General features: G+C 44.9%; 1 protein-coding gene across 3 annotated transcripts; it reads right to left on the bottom strand.

Moving 5' to 3' along the window:
- Positions 1-1,534: 1,534 nt before the first annotated feature.
- On the bottom strand, positions 1,535-17,154 carry LOC147354385 (sialic acid-binding Ig-like lectin 5). 3 transcript variants are annotated; one of them, XM_086353840.1, is made up of 9 exons: positions 17,032-17,154; positions 16,546-16,935; positions 16,069-16,332; positions 15,792-15,839; positions 14,776-14,988; positions 14,407-14,691; positions 14,089-14,179; positions 12,872-12,953; positions 1,535-2,615 (listed from the first exon to the last, which is right to left on the bottom strand). In XM_086353840.1, the coding sequence occupies exons 1-9, from the start codon at positions 17,066-17,068 to the stop codon at positions 2,424-2,426; spliced, it is 1,602 nt and encodes a 533-aa protein (XP_086209966.1). In that variant the 5' UTR covers positions 17,069-17,154; the 3' UTR covers positions 1,535-2,423. The 3 variants fall into 3 exon arrangements, with proteins under 3 accessions (XP_086209966.1, XP_086209965.1, XP_086209964.1); XM_086353839.1 differs by having other exon boundaries at positions 14,776-15,030; XM_086353838.1 differs by having other exon boundaries at positions 14,407-15,030.
- Positions 17,155-27,976: the final 10,822 nt, after the last annotated feature.

Here is a 27,976-nt window from a genome sequence, read left to right on the forward strand (position 1 = left end):
AAAAAGCAAGGCCTACTGCTCACAAGTCCTGGAGGATACACAGCACACCCGAGGCTCAGGTGAAGGAGGTGGGAGAGAGCATGGATCCTTAGCTCTGCCTTTATTGGGGTACATGGTGGGGTCCCTAGGGTATCGTGGGTTCACTTTTATGGCAAATTTAAAACATAGGAACTGGAATTAGGGCGTAAGAAGGGAAAAACAGGGTCACACAAGAGTCAGTTGTCTACTTCACACAGAGCTTTCTAAACGGGAACTTCAGGGACTTCTCTGGAGGTCCAGTGGTTAAGGCTTCTCCTTCCAGTGCAGGTTGGGGTGTGTGTGTATGTGGGGTTCAGTCTCTGGTTAGGAAGCTAAGATCCCACGTGCTTTGTGGCAAAAAACCAAAATATAAAACAGAGGCTATGTTGTAACAAATTCAATAAAGATTTTTTAAATTGTCCCCATCCAAAAAAAAAAAAATCTTTAAAAGGGAACTTCATGGGTGCGGTCACCTGGCTCTTTAAAGTCATAGCTGTCAATGTTTATTTGAGATGAATTATTTGACCTTGATGCCTCTGAAATGGATGCCTGGGCAATCAAAAGTTTAATGTCAGGCATTTACATTCAAAAAAGCTTAAGCTTATTGTTAGGCACTCACACTACACAGGTGCTGGTGAAATACTGTCTATTTTTGCATTAGTGCTTCTTCCTGTAAAAATTAATTCAATTTTAGAATTTCTTCAGTAAAAGAAAGAGCTCATACTCTCAATCCAAATCTGTTGACAAGCTCAGGTTTGAAGGATGAGATGGTGGAAACAGATGAAAGCCAGGTAGCATGACCTCCAGGAAAGAGATCTCAAATTGCAAAGACATCTTTGTGAACCAGCCTGGAAGGCATAAGGAAGAATGGACCAAGAGGAGAGGGTGGGTGAGTACATAGCAGTGAGGTCGTCAGTCAGTCAGTCAGTTCAGTTGCTCAGTAGTGTCCAACTCTTTGCGACCCCATGGACTGCAGCACACCAGGCTTCCCTGTCACCAACTCCCAGAGCTTGCTCAAACTCATGTCCATCGAGTTGCTGATGCTGTCCAACTATCTCATCCTCTGCTATCCCCTTCTCTTCCTGCCTTCAATCTTTTCCAGGGTCATGGTCTTTTCCAATGAATCAGTTATTCACATCAGGTGGCCAAAGTATTGGAGTTTCAGCTTCAACATCAGTCCTTCCAATGAACACCCAGGACTGATCTCCTTTAGGATGCACTGGTTGGATCTCCTTGCAGTCCAAGTGACTCTCAAGAGTCTTCTCCAACATCACAGTTCAAAAGCATCAATTCTTTGGTGCTCAACTTTCCTTATAGTCCAACTCTCTATGGACAGTTTTAGTGTGGTGCTAAGAGGGAATACGTTTGTTCAGGAGAGGCGGGGTCAGCTCTCTGGCTGTTGGAAAGATCCCTTTAGGGTCTATAAATGAAATAAGGAAGGGACTGGAGGTCAGCAGGTGAAGAAATATGCTGGAAGAATGGACAGATAAATGTGAGACAAGGAGATAACCCCAGAGAGATTATAAGATGCTGTATTATGAACCGAATGCCAGGCTGAGGGGATAGTCTTTCCCTGGGGAGACTCCAAAGAGTTTCGGGATGGAGAATGACATCAATAAGTTGCCACTCTGTCCTCTGTTCTGGTGTAAAAAACGAATAAACTGAAGCCTCAGTTAGAGTCCAGAAGGGGGCACTCTCACTGGCAGTGATGATACCAGAGCCCAACAGGAAGAAGGAAGACTCCTTTCCTGGCAAGGACTCAGCCAATGAAAAGCCATGGACTCACTCTTTCCTCTAGCCCTCAACTTCCTCTGCTCCTCTATAAAAGTGGTCTCCTTCCCTCCTTGAATTGGAACTTGCACATGGCTCTCCATGGTTGCAGACCCTAAGCAGCAATTCTAGGCTAATGCCAAATTAAACCCATCTTTGCTGGGAAATAGCTGTCTGTCTACTCGTCACCCTCAGAAGAACTTGACGGGAGGGCCTTTCTGTTCAGGAAGAGGAAGCAGCAGACACTAGGCACACGCCATGTGATGGGACCTCTGTTCGTTGGTTTTAATATGTTCTTCCTTTTTTTCTTTTGAGGATTTTCCCCTTTATTTTTTTCTTTTTATATGTTCTTTCTTTAACGTTCACCAACTTGGAGGTAAGACACATGATCTCTGATTTACAGAACAGAAAACCGAGACACAGACAGGTGGACTGAATTGCTTGATGACGATACCTTAGGAAGTGCTGGAACCTGTCTGTGAGCCTGTTTCTCTAATCCCATCCCCTGTCTTCTTTCTGTTCTACCTGGGGACACTCATACAGTAGTTAAATATTGCCACCAAGGCTTCATCAACTAGTCCCTGACCTCTCCTTGTCCCCATAGAGGCTGGGACTGAGGTCTGGATGAGTCCTCATTAGCTTGTTTTGATCTCAGAGTACTCGGTGCTGGTGGCCTCCTGGTCCTGAGGCTCCCGAGATGTCATCTCATGAAAGTTGAGGGAGGCATAATGGAGGTCTTCCTGTTCCCCTGGGGGTGGGGCGTCCTCTGCAGGGGACAGCACCATCTGGTCAGGGGGGCTGTCTGAGCAAGGCTTTTGCCTGGAACCCTGAGAAAAAGGGAGAAAAAGGAGTCAGAGAAGGAGTAAGCAGGCATGAGCCCCAAAGGAAAGTTCAGTAGATGGGACGTTTATTCACTCATCTTATTCCTCACATGCTTCCTGTGAACTCAAATATTCACTCATTCATTTACAATTTTGCCAAGACTGACTGGGCCGTATTGCAGGCTTATGAATCCTATTTAACCTTCACAGAAACCCAGTAGGAGTGATATTCTTATTATTCCCATTTTACAGGTAAGAAAATTGAGGTGGGGGAGAGGTGAAGTAACTTGCCCAAGGTCACTCATAGAGTGGATGGCAGAGCGAGGATTCAAACCCAGGCCTGCTGTTTTCTTGACAGTGTACCCTGCACCAAGTCCTGGGTGAGAGGCCAAATGAGCAGTGTGAGAAAACAGACATTGACCCTGACCTCAGGCAGCTTGCAGTCGGCTAGGAGGACTGGATTAGAGACAAGTAAACACAGCTAATGTCTAACTCTGGTGTGATTTATGAACTAGCTTGTGCAGAAGCCTGAAGAGATGGCAATTCTGGATCTTGGACCTGGGTCCCATAAAACAAAAATGAAAATAAAGCAGGACCCAAGTCTCCCAGAAAAGAGGGTACCCAGACACTGGTATGCCATTCTCTTTTCTCCAAGTCTGTCCACGCACACCTACACCATCATGCTATAGACGAGTGTGTCGAAAGCAACATTAGCCTTCAAATGCTGCTGCTACTGCTAAGTCGCTTCAGTCGTGTCTGACTCTGTGCGACCCATAGACGGCAGCCCACCAGGCTCCCCTGTCCCTGGGATTCTCCAGGCAAGAACACTGGAGTGGGTTGCCATTTCCCTCTCCAATGCATGAAAGGAAAAGTGAAAGTGAAGCCGCTCAGTCATGTCTGACTCTTAGCGACCCCATGGACTACAGCCTACCAGGCTCCTTTATCCATGGGATTTTTCCAGGTGAAAGTACTGGAGTGGGTTGCCATTGCCTTCTCCAAATAGTAGCTCATAAAAAAAGAAAAAGAATTCCAGGTTAGGAAAAAACGATTTCACAGCCTCAGGAAAAAAAAAAAGCATATCTAGACAGAGCTGTCCATATTAGGCATGAGCAAGATGGAATGACAAAACAGCTAGGTATTTTGACACTTCTGTAGCCAAAGAGGGAGAAATAAGAACATGTATCTTAATAGCCTTACCATATATTAAAAGAGGATTGAATTGATCCTCATAAGACAACACGGGCTTCCCAGGTCATGCTAGTAGTAAAGAATCCGCCTGCCAGTGCAAGAGACACAGATTCCATCCCTGGTTAGGAAGATACCCTGCAGTAGGAAGTGGCAACCCACTCCAGTATTCTTGCCTGGGAAACCCCATGGGCAGAAGAGCCTGGTGGGCTGCAGTCCATGGGGTTGCAAAGAATCAGACATGATTAGGTGACTGAGCACGCAGAAGACAAGATGCAGCTCAGATGAATAAACAGGAGAAAGCACTAAGTTCATTCCTTCATCCAACACCTCTTTGCTGAGTGCTGGTTATGAGCTAGGTGCCATTAAGTGCTGTTCTTTCAAAAGAGGACATATGAGGAAGTGAAACAGCCCAAAATACCTGCCCGCATGCCCAGTTCCTTATTAGAGAGGGGAATAGTAACATTAGGTAAGAGTTGTAAGCAATTTCCCATGACCTAGGCACATTTCTAAGCACTTCTTGTAGCAACCCAATGAAACATGTACCAGCATAGCAATGGCCTCATTTCCAGAAGAGAAAATAAAGAAGCAGAGAGGTTAACTAACTTGTCCAAGGTCACACAGCTTGGAAGTGGTTGAGTCCAGGACTTGGACACAGGAGGATGAACTCCAGGGACTATGCAGCTCATTGCTTTACTATTCTGCCTACAGTATCAAAGTTACAGAAAGGCTGAGAGAGTTGACTTATCAGGGAAAAAAACCCTGATGCTGCGAAAGATTGAAGGCAAAAGGAGAAGGAGGGGGAGAGGATGAGATGGTTAGATAACACCACTGACTCAATGGACATGAATTTGAGCAAAGTCCAGGAGATAGTGGAGGACAGTCCATGGTGTGGTGCGGTCCATGGGGTCGCAAAGAGTCTGACACGACTTAGTGGCTGTACAACAACAACAACATAATGGGGAAAACAAAGCTCTATCAGGGTTCCTGTTAAGATAGTGAATTCACACATACCACTGGCTCTGCTCACCAAGATCCAACAATCAAAAACTGTAGATGGAACTATGGGATAACAAAATTTTATAATCAATTGTTGATTGATTAATCACCTTGAGGTTACTGGGGGGAAGTAAAAGCTAATTTGAACACATGGGGCTGGGGAGGTGACACGCTACAGCCCAGGGCTAGGGAAGCTGGCTTGTCGACAAGAGGAGGAACAGGTTCCCACAGATGTGCTTGAATTCTGCTCCCTTCCCTCCTCCACCCTTGCCTTGGGGCAATCATTGCCTGCAGAATTCATAGAGCGTGGACAAGATGGCTATGTGCATGTGTCCAGAGGTAAATGCACCGAAGGCACCACCCCAGGGAGCACCGAAGGCTCCCGGGGTGAAGAGAAGGAGAGAGGCCATGAGCCTCACTGGCCTTTGGGATTCTTGTCCTCCCTTTCTTCTTTCCCAAACTCCAGAGTCTGGTGGATCAAAATCCAAAGCTCCTTCTCCTTGAGGTTGGAAGGCAAAGGGGTGACTTACTCTGCTTTTTCAGCGGAGAGAGGGGGACAGGAAGTGGGACTGGTGGACAGTGGTTGTGGTGCCTGGGGCACTCCACCCTGCGACTGGTCCCCATCACTCCTTTGAGCCAACACAGGCCAGCATCTGCCCTTCACCTTCACCCAATCAACAGTCCAGACCAAATAGCTAACATCCCTGGGGAATATGCACCCCCCCACCCCCTGCCAGGTCAGAGGACTGAGCACCTGCAAAGTGTAAATATCCTGGAAGAAAAACCAACCAAAGGAGGCTGGGAACATCATGTACCTTCAAAAAACAAGTATTAGAACACTTTGATCAAGAGTTTTAAACCAAGCATGATAAACGCACTAAGAGGAGTAAGTGCTGACGTTACATCATGAACGTGAGACTAAGAAATTACGCTACTCTCTCAATCCCTCCCATCCTCTCCTTCACCAGCAGTGTCCAACATGAGTCTGTTCTCTCTCTGTATTATCATATGTAAATGAGATAGCAAGTGGGAAGTTGTTGTATAACACAGGGAGCTCAACCTGGTGCTCTGAGACAACCTAGAGGGGTGGGAGGGAGGTTCAGGAGGGAGGGGACACATGTATACTTGTGGCTGATTTACGTTGTTAAATGGCAGAAACCAACACAACACTGTAAAGCAATTATCCTCCAAATAAAAAAAAAAAACCAACAGGAAAAGAAATTATGTACATCACTCAGTAACGATGTAATATCTCCAAGTGGTGACATATTGTAACTAGACAGCGTGGTGATCACTTTGAAACAGAAATATCGAATCACTTATACTTCAAAAACAAGAAACAAGCAAACCCCCAGAAAAAGAGATCAGATTTGTGGTTGCCAGAGGCAGAAGATGGGGATGGGGAAACTGAATCAAGGTGGTCAAAAGGTACAAACTTCCAGTTATAAGATAAGTATTGGAGAGGTAATGTAGAACGTAATCATTAGAATTAGCTCTGCTGTATGTTATATATGAAAGTTATTCAGAGTAAATCCTAACTGTTCTCATTGCAAGGAAAATATTTTTTTCTATTTCTTTAATTTTTTGTCTATAGGAGATGATGGATGTTCACTAATATTATTAGGCTAGTCATTTCATGATGTATGTAAATCAATTCATTATTCTGTACACCTTAAACTTATACAATGCTCTATGTCCAATATATCTCAGTAAGAACTGGAAAAGAAAATTATACATATCAGTAATTATGTACATAAGATGTAAAACAAGAAGTTATGTAATCATGTAAGTTACATAAAAAGGAAATGTGTGTGCAGTTCTGTAAAACATGGAAATATGATGTCTGAGATATAAAAATAGGAAGAATCCAATGGTGGGATGAAGAATAGAATAAATAGAATTGAAGTACATCCGGGAGCTAGAAGAACCTTTGAGTCTCCCATAGAAGGAAGCAGGGGAGGATGAAGAACAGAACATGTGAAAATGAAAGTTATGAATGATGAAAGAACTAGAAAATCTCAACATTCAGATGATAATGGTCCCCAAATGACATGCTTTCTCGGGGGGGGGGCACACCACTGGCATGTGGGATCTTAGTTTCCCGGCCAGAGAGCAAACCTGTGCCTCCACACTGGGAGCATGGAGTCTTAACCACTGAGCCACCAGGGAAGTCCCAGTAGTCCCCAAATGAGATAAAAATGAAACCAAAAGAGGAAGAGATAATTGGACAAAAATAGTGGAGATAAAATTGTCAGAATTACAGAAAAAGTGAACTATATCAGCACAAAGTACCTCGCAAACACAAGAAAAAAGACAAGGAAAAGTCCACAGCCAAATAAAGTACAGTTCATCTCAAGACTGTCAAAACTAAGGAGAAACATGAAAATGTTTCCAGGGAGAATGAGTGGATTACCTGCCAATGTGTGAGACTTGAGACCTCTAACAGGGATACCCGGTACAAGAAACAGTGAATCAAGTGTTCAGAGTATCCAAAGGAAATCACCTTGATCCTGGAATTGAGAGCCTACCAAATGAAATTCAATTGTGGGGGCATAAAAATATTTCAGATACAAGTCTCAATACAGGAAATACCAAGTTAAAAACATGTTAGGAGAAAGAACTCAAATACAAAGAATGCAAATAAAAATAAGAAAACTAAGAAACCACACACAATGAATGTAAGATACAAAGGTGATCAGATTACCTCAGTAAAATGTGTAGCTGTCTATTTTTTTTAATGATCAGAGAATAGAAAAATGTTGAGTGTGTTCATAATTACGCAGAATGAAAACTGGAGATCTAGAGAAAGAGCCAGCATGGCTGTAGAAGGTGGATGGAGGGGACACCAAAAGATATAACAGCACTCGAGTTCTTTTTGTTAGGTGTAAGACAGAGATGTTACTTTTTTTTTTTAATAAGAGAGGAGAAAATGAAATGTTTAAAAAAAATGGAACCAAGCAAAAGGAGAAGGTGAAATAGCACAAAGAAATCCACGTATATCAAGAACCACAATAAATACAAATAGCGTGAACTTGACACAGGATGTCAAGTTGGATTTTCAAATACCTGGTTCTAGGGCTTCCCTGGTGGCTCAGTGGTAAAGAATCTGCCTGCCAATGTAGGAGACACAGGTTCGATCCCTGAGTCCAGGAAGATCCCACGTGCCTCATGGCAAATAAACCCTTGCACCAGAATTACTGAGCCTGTGCTCTAGAGGCTGAGATTCACAACAAGAGAAGCCATCGCGATGAGATGGCACCACAACCAGAGAATACCCTTGCTGGCCACAGCTAGAGAAAAGCTTGTGCAGAGCGAAGACCCAGCACAGCCAAAAATAATAAATAACATTAAGAAAAAACAAACTTAGTCATATACTATTCAAAAGAATCATTGCTAAAGCATTAAAAAAAATGCTATAAGTGGGTGGGGAGAGGAAAGGATGGAAAAATACCAGATATCTAACTAACCAATGACAAAGCGGTGTGTCTATCTTAAGATCTAACCAAATAGATTTGAAACAAAAAGTATCACTAGACAGAGACAATCACAAGGTGTGGTTAAATGTGAGAAGATATGATACTTCTAAACTATACCCTTTTAATTTAAAAGTACATCACCTGTAAGAAATATATTTGATGAAACTCCAGGGGAAAATTGACAAGTAAACTGTCATAAGAGTTCAGATAATGATAGTTTAGGAAGACCTATTAGTAAAGATTTGGATTTGAACAATACAATGAACACACACTGGCTTATTGACCTTAGTTGGAATTTATGAAATAGAGTGTATATATATATACTTCTTAAGCATACAGGAACTATTTACAGAAATTCTTCACATAACCAAGTCACAGATAAAGTCTCAACAAAGTTAAAAAGTAAATATCATCAAAACAATGTACTCTGACAAAACCCAATTTAGTTAGAATTTAAGGATGGAAAGATGTTTTAAAATCCCCATACATTTGGATTTTTTTTATTAAAATTTTTTAAATTTATTTATTTGGCTGCACTGGGTCTTAGCTGCAGCATGTGGGATCTAGTTCCCTGACCAAAGATCGAGCCTGGGCCCCCTTCATTGGGAGCTCAGAGTCTTAGCCATTGGTCCACCAGGGAAGTCCCCTACATTTCAATTTTTAAAAATCCCCAATAATTTAAGATTCCTAAAAAAGTCACAATAGGTTTTTGCAATGTTTAGAACTGAATGGTATTAAAATAACACATTTCAAAATGTGTGAGGTGAAATTAAAGTGGTGTTCTGAGAGAAATATATCCATAAAAACTTTTATAATGAAAGAAGGGTGCTATATATTAATAAGCTAAGTTGTTGTTGCTTAGTTGCTAAGTCCTGTCTGACAAACTCTTTTGCCAGAGTACTATGAAGTGTAGCCATACCAGGCTCCTCTGTCCATGGGATTTTCCAGGCAGGAATACTGGAGTGGGTTGCCATTTCCTTATCCAGTGAATCTTCCCGACCCAGGGATCAAACCCGGGTCTCCTGCATTGCAGGAGGATTCTTTTCACCAGGGAAGCCCCCAATGGGGAATTAATCCTAATTAAACAATATGCAATTAAGAGAATACTACTCATAACCTTTTGTCAACGAATTATAAAACTTAGATGAAATGAACAAACTGTTATCTCTAACACACAGTTTGTGTGTTAACGGACACACAAAATGACTGAGTTAGAAAAACCACATATAAAGACAAGGGCAGATCCAGGCGGCCTGTACAAGTGATACTTATTAGTCATTCAAGAAGCAGATCATCTCAATTTTACACACTCTCTTTCAGATAATATTAATAGAAAAAATGGAAAGATTCTACAATTCCTCAATATTATCTTGATACCCAAAGAAGAAAACAACAACAGGAGAAAGGAAGACAGAGGTCCATTTCACTCTTGCATACAGATGCAAAAGTGCTCAACAAAATATTAACAAACTGAATCTACCAGAGTTTTAGAAAAAGAAAAAAAAACACTCACTGTGAACAATTTCATCTTTTCTCAGAAATGCTAGTTTCAAAATAGAAAATGTTGAACCGTTTTGCTCACCACTGGTAACAAATTATAGGGAAAATCATATCAGTGGATGTATCTGAAAAGTTCAACTGAGATGTATGATATAAACATAAAGTTATTTAGTGATAGAAAAGAACTTCCTTAGCCTGATAAAGACTATCCATACAAGCCACGACAGTTAAAAGCAAGAATATCACAAATTTTTCAGATGGTATCTTTATCTCTGAAAACGGATGGTTACAAGTAAGATATAAGAATTTTCCAGCTACCAAAGCAACAAGAATCTAAATGACACTCAAGACCAATTTGAGATTTTTTTAAATTACAAAATAAATCCTCACACTTAAAAAGAATTATTTTTCATTCTGCATATAGCAATGAGCAATCAGAAAAAAGCATGTACAGTAGTAGCAATAACTAGTATTTAGGAAGAAAAAATTTTTTTAAATACTAGTTATTGTTATAGAATAACTAGATGACCAAGACCTGTGTGAAGGAATTCTCCATCTTTCTTGAAAACATTTTTTTTAAAGACTTAAATGAATAGAGATAATCTGTTCTCTTGGATTAGAAGACTTGAATCCACAAATACACTCTTCCTGGATTGACCTATAGGTTCAATGCAATTCCAATCAAAACTCCAACAGGAGTATTTTGGGGAACTTGACATACTGATTTTAACATTTAAATAGAACAGCAGAGGTCCAAGAGTAGTCAAGACAACTTTGAAAGAAGAATCTGGAGAAGGACTTGCTCTATCAGATACCAGGACTTATTTTTGAGCTTATAGACTGTTGAATGTAGACACAGTTTTGACTCAAGGACACTAAAATTGATCATTGGAATAGAAGAGGTCACAGAAAGAGGACCACCCACATTTGGAATTTTGATGAATGGCAGATCCACAGGGGAGGAAGTGAAGGACTATTTTGCAAAAAAAGAAGGAACATATATAGGTCAACACTGTACACCACACAGAAAAATCAACTTCCCATAGATGAAGTCTTTAAATGCCAAAAGAAAAACAGAAAACTTTTAGTAGAAACTATCCTTGAATATCTTTCTACATCTTAAGATGGGAAAGAATTTCTTAAACCCCAAAGTTCTTATTACAATTAAGAACTTATCATCAAACGTCACCTTTAAAAAGGTAAAGTATGAGCTACTCACTGGGAGAAGATATTTACAATGTATATAGTCTTTTAAAAAGCATAAAAATGTATAAAGCTCTCAAATTTAATAAGAAAAGGTCAAACATTCAGTAGGAAAATGGGCTGTCAATGAGACCAGGCATTTTATGGAAAAGATGTTCATATGCTGCTGAAGCTGTAGAGAGATTTTCATCTTCATTGGTAACCAAGGAAATGCAAATCAACACCATAATGAGAATGTGAGATGACTGAAAAAAAAAATTGAGAAAACCAAGTGTTGGAGAGATTGTAGATCAACAGAACCTGATAGGCATAGATGAGAGTATGAGTGAACACAGTTGCTTTGGAAAATATTGTCATGATCTTCTAAATAGGAACTTTACAGACCCTATGACCTAGTAATTAAATTCCTAAGTAATGCTAAAGGAAAACTCTTGCATGTGAATACAATGAGACATGAATAAGGAATGTTTGTAATTGCAACACCAGGAAACAACTCCAATGTCCATCAATAGGAGCTTAGATAATAGACATAATCATACAATGCATCATTATACAATGGGGAACTGCAACTTTGTGCAAAAACATGAATGAATCTTTGCTATATAAGACTGCATCTACAAGGCAAGTCCAAGAAGCATACCTGGCACATGACACCCTTGGAAGGTTCAGAAGCAAGTAAACTGAAGAGTGTATATTTGGGGTAAACATATATGTGGTAACACCAGCATCAAAAGATTCAGAGCAGTGGTTACTGGGGGCGGGTCAGAGTAGAAGGGTAGATGAAAGTTATCATCAGTGTTTTAAGTCTCAGGTTGGATGGTAGATTTACACGTGTTTATCATATCATGTGTAACGATGAGTAAGTAAAAGTGAATACTTTGTTCCATTGATACTAGCTCAGTGATTAACAAAGCATTTTGGATAATTCCATTTGGGGCAACACAAACCCAATTTTTAAAAAGTGAACAGGGGTCTTGCTGGACAGGGATGGTGTGAGAGAAAATTACAGCCCTCGTTCTCAAGGACTTTACATATACGATGAGAAGGTGGAGACAGGTCAATGCACTGATGTTGTGTGATGTAACACAGGGTGTCGGGGATGGACACAGGACTTGGTGGATGGAGAGAAGGAAGGGAGAAGGCAAAGGTTCCCAGAATAAGAGATGCTAAGCTTGCAGCTGGAAGGAGGCAGCGAGGTGGATGGTTGAACTGCGAAAGGGAGGGCAGCTCAGATAGTGAAGGGAAAGTTGCTCAGTCATATCTGACTCTTGGCAACCCCATGGAGTGTATAGTCCATGGGATTCTCCAGTCCAGAATACAGAGTGGGTAGCCATTCTCTTCTCCAGGATATCTTCCCAACCCAGGGATCAAACGCAGGTCTCCTGCATTGCAGGTGGATTCTTTACCATCTGAACTACCAGGGAAGCCTAGTTCAGGTAGAAGGAACTGTATATTCAAAGACTCCGAGTCATAAGGGAATAGATCTCTCTGGACACAGGGAGAAGGCCAGTGTAGCTGGACCCTAGGGCAGGACCAGTGGCTGGAGCGGCCGTCAGGGGAGACGCCAGGAAAGACATCATATATCAGACCAACGATTATGACTTGATTCTCTAAGCATTGGGAGCAACAGCTTTGAGACTCCAGAACGGCTGGAAAGTACTGGTTTGGGGGGAGATAGTTCTAGCAGCCTGTATCCAGTAAAGAAGTGAATAGGCTCAGTGGTCAGCAGAGCACCACTGGGCCTGGGAGATGAAGGGGAAGAACGGAAGGGAAGCCAGCTCCCAGGTGTCTGCCTGGGGGAGCAGGCAGGAGCAGGAACTACTGATGGACTTAGCCTGAGTCTGCCAAATGGACATGCCTGGGGCCCCCACGGCTGGAGAAGACGCCCGCATCACTCACCCAGGCGACGGTACCCATGACCGGGTCTTCATCATCCACACCCTCTGGTCTCATGGCTGCCTGCTTTCTGCGGGCTTTCAGTCTAAGAGAAGAAACCGGTGTGCTGCAGTCAGGGCGGCTCAGACAAAGGTGGGCAAGCTGCCTCCCACTGCCCTCCCACTGCCCCCAATACGACGGCTCGGGTATTCAGACCCTGAAACACTGGACTCAGAGGCCTTCCTGACACGGAAGTGAGTGCTTCATCTTCTTGGATGACCAGGACTTTGGCCAAGACTGAATTTCCATCACTAGAGACTTGACTTACAAACTTGTACATGAATGTCATTATTATTGACACATGGTGGCCAAAACAACCCAAATGTCCATCAGTGGATGAACGGATGAGTAGATGAATGAATAGCTGAATGAGTAGCTAGTAAATGAATGAGTAGATGAATGAGTAGCTCCATTCATTCAAGGGAACATTGTTTGGAAATAAAAAAGAATGACGGAGACGTCTCTGGTGGCACGGGGGATGAGAATCCTCCTGCCAATGCAAAGGACACAGGTTCAATCCCTGGTCTGGGAAGATTCCATGTGGCTCTGAGCAACTAAGCCTGTGCGCCACAGCTACTGAGCCTGCGCTCTAGAGCCCTTGAGCTGCAATTCTGGAAGCCCGCACATCTTAGAGCCTGCACTTTGCAATAAGAGAAGCCATGGCAATGAGAAGCCTGTGTACCACAACCAAGACCCAGCACGGCCAAAAATTAATGAATTAATTTTTTTTTTAAAAAGGAGTGAAGGACTGCCATGCATGAACCTTCAAAACATCACGTAAAGTGAGAGAAGTCAGTCACATGGGACCACATATTTTATCACTGCCCTTATTTGAAATGTCCAGAACAGACAACTCTAGAGAGATGGAAAACAGCCTAGTGTTTGCCTAGGGCAGAAGGTGGAACGGAGGGGATGATCAGGGGTGTGGATTTCCTTTTGGTTTCTCTTTCATTTGGGGCTAATGCAAAAATTCTGTCAAAATCACTGTCAAAGACATGCAGTTCTGAATAGACTAAAAGCCAATGAACTGTGCACCTTAATGCATGGGAATTACATCTTGCTAAGGCTGTTACCCAACTCTGAACCTAATCTACGCTTCTCCACATTTCTGGGATTAAGAGACCTCTTTCCACACTCCCTACCACACACCTCCCTATACCTCCCCAAGAACACAGACTTACATGTAAAAGAAAAGGAGGCACAAGCACAGGGACAGCAGGGCCATGGCACCAGCGCCTCCAAGAGCCCCAACAACCAGGAATGCAGGCTTCCCTGCAGGGAAGACGGCCAGGAGATGATCACGACCCCGAGATCAGTCTCTTGCCTTCCCGCCTCCTTGCAGAACTTTCTGGAGAGCCTCTTCAGGCCTGAGAAGGAGCCCCCTGTCCTAAAAAGCACCTTCTGCCCTGACCCCAGCCCCTCTCCCTGCCAAGCGTCATCTTCTTTAGGATGGAGACCCCCATCTCCTCTAAGCCTCTTTTCCCCAACAGACCCCTGACCTGGCAGCAGCAGGACAGACCCGCTCCGGACCCCGTGGATGTTCAGGGCCTCGCAGCTGAGGCTGAGGCCGGAGCTGAGCCCCTCGCGGAGGCTCAGGGAGCCGTTGGCCCATGGCCCGGCGGAGCTGGAGCTGACCTCGAAGGAGGCGTTGCTGAAGTTCCCCTCCAGCAGCCCCTCCCCGAGCCGCCAGCGCAGGGAGGGGGCAGGCCTGGATCGGGAGGAGCAGCTGCAGCGCAGACCCTCGTCCTCCTGGGAGCAGGAGGGGCCCAGCAGCTGCGGGGGTGCTGTGGGAGAGATGGGAGGGATCAGGGGCGCCCCTCCCCTCCCTGGAACCCCGGCCTCCTGTCCCCAGGGGACCCCACACTCACAGACCACGATGAGGCTCAGGGAGATATTTTGGGAGCCCAGCGGGTTCTGAGCCTGGCAGGTGAGCTCTGCTTCTCCAGGTCCTAAATACGGGAGCTCCAGGACCTCTGTGCTGGAGATGGGGGCGGCCTCCAGGGTGGGAGACCCTTGGAACCAGCTCAGCTGTGCAGGGGGGTTGCTGTCAGCAACACACAGCAGCTGCAGCTCCTGGCCCTCTGAGATGAGAATGGATGAGGTGTTCTGCAGAATCTTGAGGGCTTTGAGGGAAAGCCCAGTGGGAGAGCTGGGGGAGGCTGAGGTCTCCTCCTGCCTCCTTCCCAGCATCTCCTGGCCTCACCCTCTCCTCCCCCAGCCGGCCAGCTGGGTTCCCTGTGGTCCCAGGGCTGGACCTTCCCACCCTAAGCAGGCTGAGCCAACGTGTCTGGGCCTCGTATCTTCAGGGGACGCTTGGTGTCTCAATGGGACAGGCCTGGGCTGTTTGGTGGAAAGAAAACCCAGAGCTTCAAGGCTTGAGATGTTGATTCAGTGAAGGCAGCAGGAGATGGGACTAAGGAGGCTTTTGTGGAAGAAAGCCACACAATAGAACCATGGTGAAGGAAATGGGCTTTGAACAGGGTGTGTGAGTATGTATATATGTGGGGTGTGTGTGTGTGTGCCTGTGTGTATGTATGCCTGAGTGCACATGTATATGTCCATGAGTGTATGTGTACATGATGGGTGCCTGTGCTGTGGGTATATCTCTGTGTATATGTGTGGTATGTATGTGCCTGTGTGTATGGGCATTTCTGTGCGTGTCTCAGTGTATGTTCACGTGTATGTACTATATGTGTGTGCCTGTGTGTGTGAGTCTCAGTGTGTATTGCATGTGTGTGGTCTAGTGCATGGGAGGTGGGGCAGGGTGGTGATTTTCTCCTTGCTCCTCCCCTATCCGATCACATTCAAGCCCACTCCCCTGCCCCACCTTGGAGGCAGTCCCAGGAGCAGGACCCAGCCCTGGAGAGGAGAGGTCCTGTCCTACCTGTGACATTTCTGAAGGAGAGGCTGATGTGGAGGTTCCTCGGAATATCTGGGGCAGAAAGACATGGGCTTGCTGCAGAGGGAGGAGTGGGATGGAAACTGACCAGCACCCCAGGAGGGAAACCAGGAAGGGGGGGTTGGTGTCCTTCACGGCCACTCCCCACCTCAGCTCCCAGGGCGCAGACCCACAGACGAGTAGGCTGGCCTTCTCTCTACACACATACACACACACACACACACCACCGCCCTCAGGGACCCCATCACCCCTCCACACTCACAGGAGACATTGAGAAGGACGGTTCTCTCTAGGGTCACCTGCTGGAATGTCACCCGACAGGTAAGGTTGGTGCCGTGGTCCTGGGGCCTCGGGGTGAGGGTGAGCTCCGAGGAGTGGAGGGTGTCTGGCTTCATGGCATCAAGGGCGTCCCCCGCCCAGGAGAACAGGAGAGGGTGTGGCTCATCACAGGCTAGTGACAGTGTGCAGGTCAGCTTTGTGGGGCGGCCGGACTCCAGAGGCTCCAGAAAATGGATGTCGGGTTTCCCTGGAGAAAGGGAGATGAGGAGACAGAGGGAGATGCCTGGACGCAGGGGTGTGGGGACCCAGAGGGTCGGGGTCACAACTCCTTCCCAGTTCTGGGTCTCTCCTGAACCCTCAAACCCCAAGACCTGGAGCAGGGAGGGCTCCTATACCCTGTTCCTGTTCTAATAGAGGAGTCTCCATGGGCCAGGGTCCTCTCCTGGGCCCCCTGTCATACCTGTCACCTGCAAATTCAGCTTCTTATCTTTGTAACTGTATTTCACATCATGTCCTCTCTCCACTCGGAAGTAGTAGACTCCTGAGTCGCTCAGCCTGGCCTGTCTGATGCTCAGGGAGCAGTCATTGTTGCTGGGGTCCCCGAGGAGGCTGAATCGGCCCCGGGTCTCTGGCTTCACTTGTTTCCTTGGGTCGTTTGTGGCCACAGCATCATTGGTGTGCTGGTCTTTTTCCCGGAACCAGTAGATGAAAAATTCGGCAGAGTAATACCAGGGATATCCCAAATTCCAGGGGTAGGAGAAGGAGCAGGTCACGCGGACGTCCATGCACGCCTTCACTGCCACTGATTCCTGCACTTCGAGCCCGTACCCTGGCAATTCCTGCAGGGACCCTGGGGAACACAGAGGCTCAGCGGCAGCTCCAGCCCCTCCCCACGCGTGCTCCACTCCCCCAGCCGTGAGCCCCGTCCCCCACCGCCCCTACTCACCCCCCCACAGCAGGGGCAGCAGCAGCAGGGGCACCATGTCAGCATCCGCCAGCACAGAGCCGGTTCAGGTCCCTCTGCTGGGGAGGGAAGCGCCCTGAATGTGGGGAGGGAACGAGGAAGCCCCAACAGGAAGCCAGAGGGTGACAGAGACAGAGCCTTGGCCAAGCACAGAAGGGGAACTTGGATGCCCCAGGCCATGGAGGAGGGGTGGCCCTGAGAAGGCAGAAGGTCACACCCCACACCCCACACCGCAGGGGGAGATCCTGAGGCCCCCAGAGGCCGAGAGGCTTCACCGCACGTGGCTCTGACATGACCACCTGTCCAGTGATGCTCGGGTCCACGCTGGGAACACCCAGCGGGCGGCACAACCAGAAAAGAGAAACGGGGTCCAGCCCTGGTCATCGGGTGGGACCGACTCTGCAACAGAGAAACACTGAACTTTCTGGAAAAGAACATTGAACGATTTCTCAAAACCATTCAGACTTGGGCAGGAAGACTCACATACGCTGGAGGGTGGAACCCAGGAAGGAAAGCTGAGAGTGAAAAGCTCCTTTGCCCAGAAGGGTTTTCAGAACAGGGTACACAGGCTGTGTGTCTTCATGGATCCGAGGGTCTGTGGGACCAGCCGACAGGACACAGGCCCACGCAAAGTTGGGTGGTAAAGGAAGAACTTTGCCACATTCAGCTGGGACCCCAAAATCTAGACCTCACACAGAAACACAGTTCACAACCCCTCACTCTGGATGGCCTCCTTTTCAAAGCCACATGAAGGCTTAAGTCATGTGTGCAAAAAACCTGTGAACTTGCTGCCCTTTCGGGAAAAAATTCTTTAATTTTCACAAGTTTGACTATGATCATAAACATTTTAGATACTTTCAGGAAGAAGCTATGGGACTGATGGAAAGTTTCTTTTACAGTTAGATAGAAATAATAATAAATTTTTTACTTTTTTAAACTACAGAAACAAAAAGAAATGTCCGTCAATCAATCAATTATCTTCTTTCTACTCTATTTTAGATATCATATAATTAATCTTATTTCCTCATATAATGGGCTTCCCTGCTAGCTCAGATGGTAAAGAATCTGCCCTCAGTGTGAAGACCAGGGTTCGATCCCTGGGTCAGGAAGATCTCCTGGAGAAGGGACTGGCAACCCACTCCAGTATCCTTGCTTGGAGAATTCCATAGACAGAGGGCCCTTGCAGGCTACAGTCCATAGGATCACAAAGAGTCAGACATGGCTGACTAACACTTTAGTAGTAGAATATTCATATTAATTAATATACATGATTATTCTCTTAAAACGAGGCAATCAAAGAGGATCAGGCCAAAAGTATGGGGAACAGGTGTTACGCAGGTGTGATAGGTGTGCCTGACTTGTGAGAAAAATGGTATGGTGGCCCAGTGCTTAGCACTCTGCACTCTCACTGCCTCTGGCCCAGATTCAATCCCTGGTCTGAGAACTAAGACCCTACAAGCCCTAGGTCATGGTTGTAAAAAAAAAAGGAAGGAAGAAAAATAGTCTTCAATAACTGTCTTATCTTTTGGTTTTCAGCATTTTATGTTTTGTGATTGATTACATAGGTTTCTCATTTCGAAAGAAACTCAGATGTGATGTGCCTGTGATAAAGAGACTTTTAGGAAATATATATTTGGCCTTCATCCACAGTTCCTGGCTCACAGATTCATGAATTGTTGGAATTTTCTGATTGATAAGAGATATGGCAGGTTCTTTGTCCAAATATTTGCTCTTTGTTCTCAGTCCCTGAAAACACTTCAGGGCCACACTGGAGACATGGGGGTCACATTTTGTATCTGGGGGCCATGTCTGTATTGTATTCAGTGACACCATTGTTTTGCCTAAGGAGGGATCTGAACACTTGAGTCAATGTCAGGCTCCACAGAACCCTGGACTGGCCCTGCCCAGGGTCCTGGTGAAAAAGAGGGGATGAGCTCTCTCCCTCACTCCTCACCGGTTGCGGGAACATTGCTGGACAAGCAGGCGCTGGAGAAGGCCAGGATCCGTAGGGCTGTGCAGCACACCTTCAGAGCGGCTGGTGTCCAGCAAAGGTCAAGCTGGGACAGTCAAAGAACAAGAAACAAGCAGTGTTGGTGAGGACGTGGGGTAAAGGGAACACTTGGGCACTGCTGGTGGGAATGTGAATTGTGCGGCCACTATGGGGACACTGTGCAGGTTCCTCAAAACTAAAAATAGAGCCTCAAGCACTTTCACTTTGGGGCCTTTAAAGAAGATGAAAATGGCAATTTGAAAATATATATGCACCCCATGTTCATGGAAGTGTTATGTACATTATTGAAGACACGGAAACAACTTCCATATCCAATGATGAGAGAATGAATAAAGAAACTGCGGTGTGTGCATACTCATGATCATTCTTCAGCTATAAAAGAGAAGGAAATCCTGCCTGTACAATACATGGATGGTACGTGAGGGCATTTGGGTAATGAAATACGTTAGACAGAGGAAGAAAAATACTGTATGATCTCACAGGTAGGTAGAACTACAAAAAACAAACAACATAAAGTCATAGATAAAAAGAAATAACTGGTGGTTCTCAGAGGTAGAGAGTGGGCTCTATGGCAAAATTGGCAAAAGTGGTCAGAAGGTACACATTTCCAGGAATAAAATAAATAAGTCATGGACATGTAATGTACATCATGGTGACTATATTTAAAATGTTAAGAACACTAATACAGTTAACAATACTGCACTGTATATTTGAAAATTGCTAAAAGACTAGATCTTAAAATTTCTCATCACACAAAAAAATTTTAGCCTTGTAGATATAAATGTTAATTAGGCATATGTGGTGATCATTTTGTAATATGTACATATATTAAATCATTATATTGTACACCTGAAACTAACACAAGGTTATACCTGTATCTCAGAGAGAATATGTGTCTACGTATGTAAAAGATTTGAAAAACGTCAATTGGGGGCTTGGATTAGAGTGGTCCAAGACTAAGAGAGTGTTCCCTGGTTGACAGGCTCCAGTGGCCTTTCAACAGCTGCACAATCGATTACTTATGTTACATTTCCTCTGTGGAAATATACAATATGCAGTGTGGCTTCTAGTGTGGCTACTGTCCCTGATTTACTGATTAAATCTCCAGAGATGAAAACAATGAACACTGGATGAGTGCGAATGCCTTTGTGATAAAATTCACAGTGCATTGGAAATAAAAGAGAAATTCCCTAAAGAGATGAAGGGTATCTTTAGAAAACATCATACTTAATGGAGTAGCATAGGTTCCACCCTAGCAAGTCAACAAATATCGGGAAAAGGTATAACAATTGAAAGGAAAAAAGAAAGATTTATGTTCATAAAAGTTCTACATGTAGAAAAATCCAAAAGTTTATACCGATACATTTAGAGGTTTAACAAGAGAGCACAATGACTTGAGACAAATTCAAATTTGAAAAATCCATTGCACACGTCCCTGTGGTCCATGATCAAGCATCTACCTTCTAAAGCAAGGGATGGGAATTTGATCCCTGGTAAGGGAACCAAGGTCCCACATGCCTTGCCACTCGGCCAAAAAAGATCAATTACGTTCTCATATCACAGTAATATAAAACTGTATGAGAGCCATTGACAGTTGCATCAAAAATTAGGATATACCTGGAATCTATCTAATATTTAGAAAGGTATACAACAAAAAGATATACAAAACCTTAATGGACAAAATTATAAATCTGTCTTGAAGGACATTAAAGATATAAATAAATGGGAAAATATACCACATTAGGGGTTTGAAAAAAGAATATAAATATCCATTCTACTCAAAATAATGTGCAGAATCACAATGTATGTCACCACATCCCAAGTGGACATCTGTGGAACTCAATAATTCCACTGTAAATTTTATTTATTTATTTATTTATTTTCCACTGTAAAATTTAAAAGGAAGCAGACATTTCAAGGAAGGCAAGGGAACCTTGAAAAGAACAGTGTGTGAGGCCTGGCCCTGCAAGTTGTGAAGATACATAACCCCCTGCCTGCTTCCTTAGTTGGACAGTCGTGTCTGACTCTTTGCCACCCCATGGACTGTAGCCCACAAGACTCCTGGGTCCATGGGATTGTCCAGGCAAGAATACTGGATTGGGTTGCCATTCTCTTCTCCAGGGTATATTAGAGCATAGTAGAACCAAACTTTTGGACTGAAAGAGGGATGGTCAGGTAGACTAGTGGATCGGAAAAGGGAACCTAGAAATAAACCCCAACCACAGGAAGCATCATGTGTAATAGAAAAGGTGATAGAAAGAAGTGACAAAGAGATAGGCGTTTCAATTACTCTGTGGGCGACAGGGGATCTGAACCCAGTCAAATGCAACTGCACCCCTAGCTCATATGGGAACCAAAATCAAGTGCAGATGGGCTGAAGATCTATTTAGAGAGACAAACAGTAGAGCTGCTGCAAGACACTGCAGCAGGTGTCTCCATGAACTGCGGGGGATGGGGGGGGCAGGATTCCTGAACAACACAGAAACAACACCATCTCTAAGACAGACGCTGAAATCCCGAGCTGTATTAAAATGAAGAACTCTTCATAGCAGACATCCCTGGGAGTGCCGAATCGAAAGCCATCAGGTGGGAGAAGACACTGATGACACAGATAACCATCAAAGTAACAGTAGTCAAAATATGAGTTTCTACAAATGCCTAAGGTAAAAGAAATATAGAGAAATGGGCCCAAATGAGCAGGACTTTCATCAAGGGCAAAGTATAAGGAGACCGTCAGGGAATGGAAAGCTGCCCCACGTAACTGCAGTCAGGAACCTGCACATTAAGACACTAACAGGGCATGACTACGTGTGCTCCAAGTAGCCAGCTATTAAAGTCTCTCAAAACACCAACTGCTGGGAAAGTGTGGAGCAGTGGTTGTTGAAATGTAAGTTGGCCCACACATTTGAGAGGAAAACAGCTTCGTACAGCAAGCTGAGCTTGTTCTTACATGAGGACCCAACACTTCCACTCCTTGGATGCATGTTCTAGACCAGCCATGATGAATGGTGGCCAAAACCCACATGTGGCAATTGAAGGGTTTAAAGACGGTTATAAGGCTGGGTGTTGGGAGGGGCCACATGAAGTGCTGTAAGGTGAAACGACACTGGGTTTCCAGATTTAGTACAAGAAAATGAATGTAGATGATTGTGGGCCCGATTCCAATGTGTCTGTCAGTTCGACCACATCACGCACAAGCAATTCTGTTGAATTGAGTTGAATATTCAACTCAACTCAATCCAACTCAATGTTGACACTGTCTACCTGTAAATAGCATCACATCCTACAAGACTTCAGTTCTTCCAGACTGCCCCTCCAGTTTCATATGCCTGTTTCAAATCCAGGTTGTCACATGTACACCTGATCTGCTGGTTACTCATGATTCATTCAGTTCAGTCACTCTGTCATGTCCGATTCTTGGAGATCCCATAGACTGCAGCACGCCAGGCCTCCCTGTCCATCACCAACTCCCGGAGTTTACTCAAACTCAAGTCCATTGAGTCGGTGATGCCATCCAACCATCTCATCCTCTGTCGTCCCCTTCTCCTCCCGCCTTCAATCTTTCCCAGTATCAGGGCCTTTTCCAATGAGTCGGTTCCTTGCATCAGGTGGTAAAGTGTTGGGGTTTCAGCTTCAGAATCAGTGCTTTCAATGAATATTGAGGACCGATCTCCTTTAGGATGGACTGGCTTGATGTCCTTGCAGTCCAAGGATTCTCAAGAGTCTTCTCCAACACCACAGTACAAAAGCATCAATTCTTCAGCAGTCAGCTTTCTTTATGGTCCAACTGTCACATCCATACATGACTACTGGCAAAAACATGGCTTTGACTAGACAGACCTTTATCGGCCAAGTAATGACTCTGCTTTTAAATATGCTGTCTAGGCTGGTCATAACTTTCCTGCCAAGAAGTAAGTGTCTTTTAATTTCATGGCTGCAGTCTCCATATTCAGTGATTTTGGAGCCCCCCAAAATAAAGTCTGCCACTGTTTCTACTGTTTCCCCATATGTTTTCCTTGAAGTGATGGGACTGGATGCCATGATCTTAGTTTTCTGAATGCTGAGTTTTAAGCCAACTTTATCACTTTCCACTTTCACTTTCATCAAGAGGCTCTTTAGTTCTTCACTTTCTGCCATAAGGGTGGTGTCATCTGCGTATCTGAGGTTATTGATATTTGTCCCAACAATCTTGATTACAACTTGTGCTTCATCCAGTCCAGCACTTCTCGTGATATACTAGGCATATAAGTTAAATAAGCAGGGTACAATATGCAGGCTTGAGGTACCGCTTTCCCGATTTGGAACACTCTGTTATTCCATGTCCAGTTCTAACTGTTGCTTGCTGTTCTGCAGACAGATTTCTCAAGAGGCAGGTCAGGTGGTCTGCTATTCCCATCTCTTTAAGAGTTTTCCAGAGTTTGTTGTGATCCACACGGTGAAAGGCTTTCCCATAGTCAATAAAGCAGAAGTAGATGTTTTTCTGGAATTCTCTTGCTTTTTCGCTGATCCAACAGATGTTGGCAATTTGATCTCTGCTTCCTCTGCCTTTTCTAAATCCAGCTTGAACATCTGGAAGTTCACAGTTCACGTATTGCTGAAGCCTGGCTTGGAGAATTTTGAGCATTACTTTACTAGTGTGTGAGAAGAGTGCAACTGTGCAGTAGTTTGAGCATCTTTGACATTGCCTTTCTTTGGAATTGGAATGAAAACTGATCTTTCCCAGTCCTGTGGCCACTGCTGAGTTTTCCAACTTTGCTGGCATAAAGTGCAGCACTTCCACAGCATCATCGTTTAAGACTTGAAATAGCTCAACTGGAATTCCATCACCTCCACTAGCTTTGTGATGCTTCCTAAGTGATGCTTCCTAAGGCCCACTTGACTTCCCATTCCAGGATGTCTGGCTCTAGGTGAGTGATCATACCATCGTGATTACCTGGGTCATGAAGATCTTTTTTGTACAGTTCTTCTGTGTATTCTTGCCACCTCTTTAATATCTTACGCTTCTATTAGGTTCATACCATTTCTGTCCTTTATTGTGCCCACCGTTGTATGAAAAGTTCCCTTGGTACCTCTAATTTTCTTGAAGAGATCTCTAGTCTTCCCCCACTTAATTGTTTTCCTCTATTTCTTTGCATTGATCACTGAGGAAGGCTTTCTTATCTCTCCTTGCTGTTCTTTGAGACTCTGCATTCAGATGGGTATATCCTTCCTTTTCTCCTTTGCCTTTCGCTTCTCTTCTTTTCTCAGCTATTTGTAGGCCTCCTCAGACAACCATTTGCATTTTTGCATTTCTTTTTCATGGGGATTGTCTTGATCACTGCCTCCTGTACAATGTAACGAACCTCCATAGTCCATAGTTCGTCAGGCACTCTGTCTATCAGATCTAATTCCTTAAATCTATTTCTCACTTCCACTGTATAATCGTGAGGGATTTGAGTTAGGTCATACCTGAATGGTGTAGTGGTTTTCCCCACTTTCTTCAATTTCAGTCTGAATTTGACAATAAGGAGTTCAAGATCTGAGCCACAGTCAGCTCCTGGTCTTGTTTTGCGGACTGTGTAGAGTTTATCCACCTTTGGTTGCTAAGAATATAATCACTCTGATTTCGGTGTTGACCATTTGGTGATGTCCATGTGTAGTCTTCTCTTCTATTGTTGGAAGAGGGTGTTTGCTATGACCAGTGTATTCTCTTGGCAAAATTCTATTAGCCTTTGCCCTGCTTCATTCTGTACTCCAAGGCCAAATTTGCCTGTTACTCCTAGTATTTCTTGACTTCCTACTTTTGTATTCCAGTCCCCTATAATGAAAAGGACATCTTTCATGAGTGTGAGTTCTAGAAAGTCTTGTAGGTTTTCATAGAACCGTTCAACTTCAGCATTACTGTTGGATCATGGACTTGGATTAATGTGATATTGAATGGTTTGCCTTGGAAATGAACAGAGATCATTCTGTCATTTTTGAGATTGCATCCAAGTACTGCACTCAGACACTTTTGTTGACTATGATGGCTACTCCATTTCTTCTAAGGGATTCTTGTCCGCAGTAGTAGATATAATGGTCATCTGAGTTAAATTCGGCCATTCCAGTCCATCTTAGTTTGCTGATTCCTAAAATGTCAATGTTCAGTCTTGCCATCTCCTGTTGACCACTTTCAATTTACCTTGATTCACAGACCTAACATCCAGGTTCCTATGCAATATTATTCTTTACAGCATTGGACTGTACTTCCATCACCAGTCACATCTACAACTGGGTGTTGTTTTTGCTTTGGCTCCGGCTCATCATTCTGTCTGGTGTTATTTCTCCACTGATCTCCAGTAGCATATTGGGCACCTACTGACCTGGGGAGTTCATCTTTCAGTGTCCTATCTTTTTGCCTTTTCATACTGTTCATGGGGTTCTCAAGGCAATACTGAAGCAGTTTGGCATTCCCTTCTCCAGTGGACCACGTTTTGTCAGAACTCTCCACCATGACCCGTCTGTCTTGGGTGGCCCTATATGGCATGGCTCATAGTTTCATTGAGTTAAACAAGGCTGTGGTTCATGTGATCGAATTGGTTAGTTATCTCCCACTGAAACGTGAAACTGAGTTCTGTTATGATGCTGGGATGGAAATTCACTTGGCTAATCAAGAGAACTCTTTGAGGCTGCCTTCTAGAATTAAATAAATGCTGGCCTTATGGCGAAACACTTCCTTACCCACCAGGAAAGAAGTGCTGTGCTGCTGTGATGTGCTTATTCCCTCAGTCATTTCCTACACTGTGGACCACATGGACTACAGCCCGCCAGGTTCCTCTGTCCATGGGGATTCTCCAGGCAAGAACACCGGAAGTCAGTTGCCATGCCTTTCTCCAAGGGACCTCCCCAACCCAGGGATCAAACCCTGGTGTCTGCCATTGCAGGTGGATTCTTTACCAGTTGAGTCACCAGGGAAGCCCAAGAACACTGGAGTGGGTAGTCTATCCCTTCTCCAGGGGAACTTCCTGACCCAGGAGTTGAACCAGGTCTCCAGCATTGCAGGCAGATTCTTTACTGACTGTGTGGATCACAACAAACTGTGGGAAATTGTTCAAGAGATAAGAAGACCAGACTACCTTACCTGCCTCCTACAACACCTGTTTGCAGGTCAAGAAGCAACAGTTAGAACCAGACATGGAACAAGAGACTGGTTCAAAATCGGGGAAGGAGTACGTCACAGCTGCATACTGTCACCTTGCTTTTCTAACTTATATGCAGAGTACATCATGAGAAATGCTGGGCTGGACAAAGCACTAGCTGGAATCAAGATTGCCAGGACAAGTAACAATAACCTCAGATATGCAGGTGACACCACCCTTATGGTGGAAAGTGAGAAGGAAACTAAACAGCCTCTACATGAAGGTGAAAGAGGAGAGTGAAAAATCTGGCTTAAAACCCAACATTCAAAAAACTAAGTTCATGGCATCTCGTCCCATCACTTCATGGCAAATAGATGGGGAAACAATGACAGACTTTATTTTGGGGGGCTCCAAAATCACAGCAGATGGGGACTGCAGCCATGAAATTAAAACATGCTTGATCCTTGGAAGAAAAGCTATATTTCCTTCCAAACCTAGACAGCATATTGAAGAGCAGAGACATTACTTTGCTGATAAAGTTCTGTATAGTCAGAGCTATGGTTTTTCCAGTAGTCATGTATGGATGTGCGAGCTGGACTATAAAGAAATTGAGTGCCAAAGAATTGATGCTTTTGAACTGTGGTGTTGGAGAAGACTCTTGAAAGTCCCTTGGAATGCAAGGAGATCCAACCAATCCATCCTAAAGGAAATCAACCTTGAATATTCACTGGAAGTGTTGCAGGAAGGGGGACCCCTTCCAGGGCCTGAAACTGGGCTCTTGTCCAACACTCAGAAATGGATTGTCCGAAGAGACATATGTGCTGACAAAGCAAGAGCCCAGAGGGTTCTGAGCTTGCCAGGCGAACTCTCTTTCTGCAGGTCTCAGCCCTGCATCTCCAGGATCCTGGTGCTGGAGATGGGGGCAGCGTCCAGGGTGGGAAACCCTGGAACCCAGCTCAGCTGTGCAGGAGGGTTGCTGTCAGCAACACAGAGCAGCTGCAGTGCCTGGCTCTCTGAGATGAGAAGGGACGAGGTGTTCTGCAGAATCTTGAGGCTTTTGGGGAAAGCCCAGCAGGAGAGCTGGGGGAGGCTGAGTTCTCACCATCAGGCCTTCCCAGGATCTATTAACATCTGTGCATATATCTTTGTGTATATTGCATGTGTGTGTGGTCTAGTGCATGGGAGGTGGGGCGGGGTGGTGATTTTCTCGCTGTTCTTCCCATATCTGATTGCACTCAAGTGCACACACCCCCCGCCTCCTTGGAGGCGGTCCTAGGAGCAGGACCCAGCCCTGGAGAGCAGAGGTCCTGTCCTACCTGTGATGTTTCTGAAGGAGAGGCTGATGCGGAGGTTCCTCAGGGCATCTGGGGCAGAAAGACATGGGCTTGCTGCAGAGGAGGAGTGGGATGGAAACTGACCAGCACCCCAGGAGGGAAACCAGGAAGCGGAGGGCTGTCCTTCTCGGCCACTCCCCACCTCAGCTCCCAGTGCGTAGACCCATAGAAGAGTAGGCTGGCCTTCTCTCTACACACTCACACACACACACACACACACACACACACACACACCACTGCCCTGAGGGACTCAGCCACCCCTCCACACTCACAGGAGACATTGAGATGGATGGCTCTCTCCATGGTCACCTGAGATCCTTGGAGATTCACCCAACATGTGAGGTCAGTGCTGTGGTCCTGGGGCCTCAGGGTGGGGGTGAACTTCAAGGAATGCAGAGTCTCTGGGTGCAGCAGCAGCAGCGGTACCATGTCCACATCCTCCAGCCCAGGTCCAGGTGCCTCCGTCTGGGAGGAATTGCCCCAAA

This window comes from Bos grunniens, chromosome 18 (assembly GCF_055505025.1).
Source record: "Bos grunniens cultivar Pamir isolate PY7600 chromosome 18, Bosgru_T2T1.0, whole genome shotgun sequence".
Lineage (NCBI taxonomy): Eukaryota > Metazoa > Chordata > Mammalia > Artiodactyla > Bovidae > Bos > Bos grunniens.

Coding starts and splice junctions, on each gene's coding strand:
- LOC147354385 (XM_086353838.1), bottom strand. CDS start 17,068: ATGGTGCCCCTGCTGCTGCTGCCCCTGCTGTGGGGGG. Junction 16,936..17,031: donor GCTGCCCCTGCTGTGGGGGG/GTGAGTAGGGGC, acceptor TGTGTTCCCCAG/GGTCCCTGCAGGAATTGCCA. Junction 2,616..12,871: donor TCATGGGTACCGTCGCCTGG/GTGAGTGATGCG, acceptor CCTTTTTCTCAG/GGTTCCAGGCAAAAGCCTTG.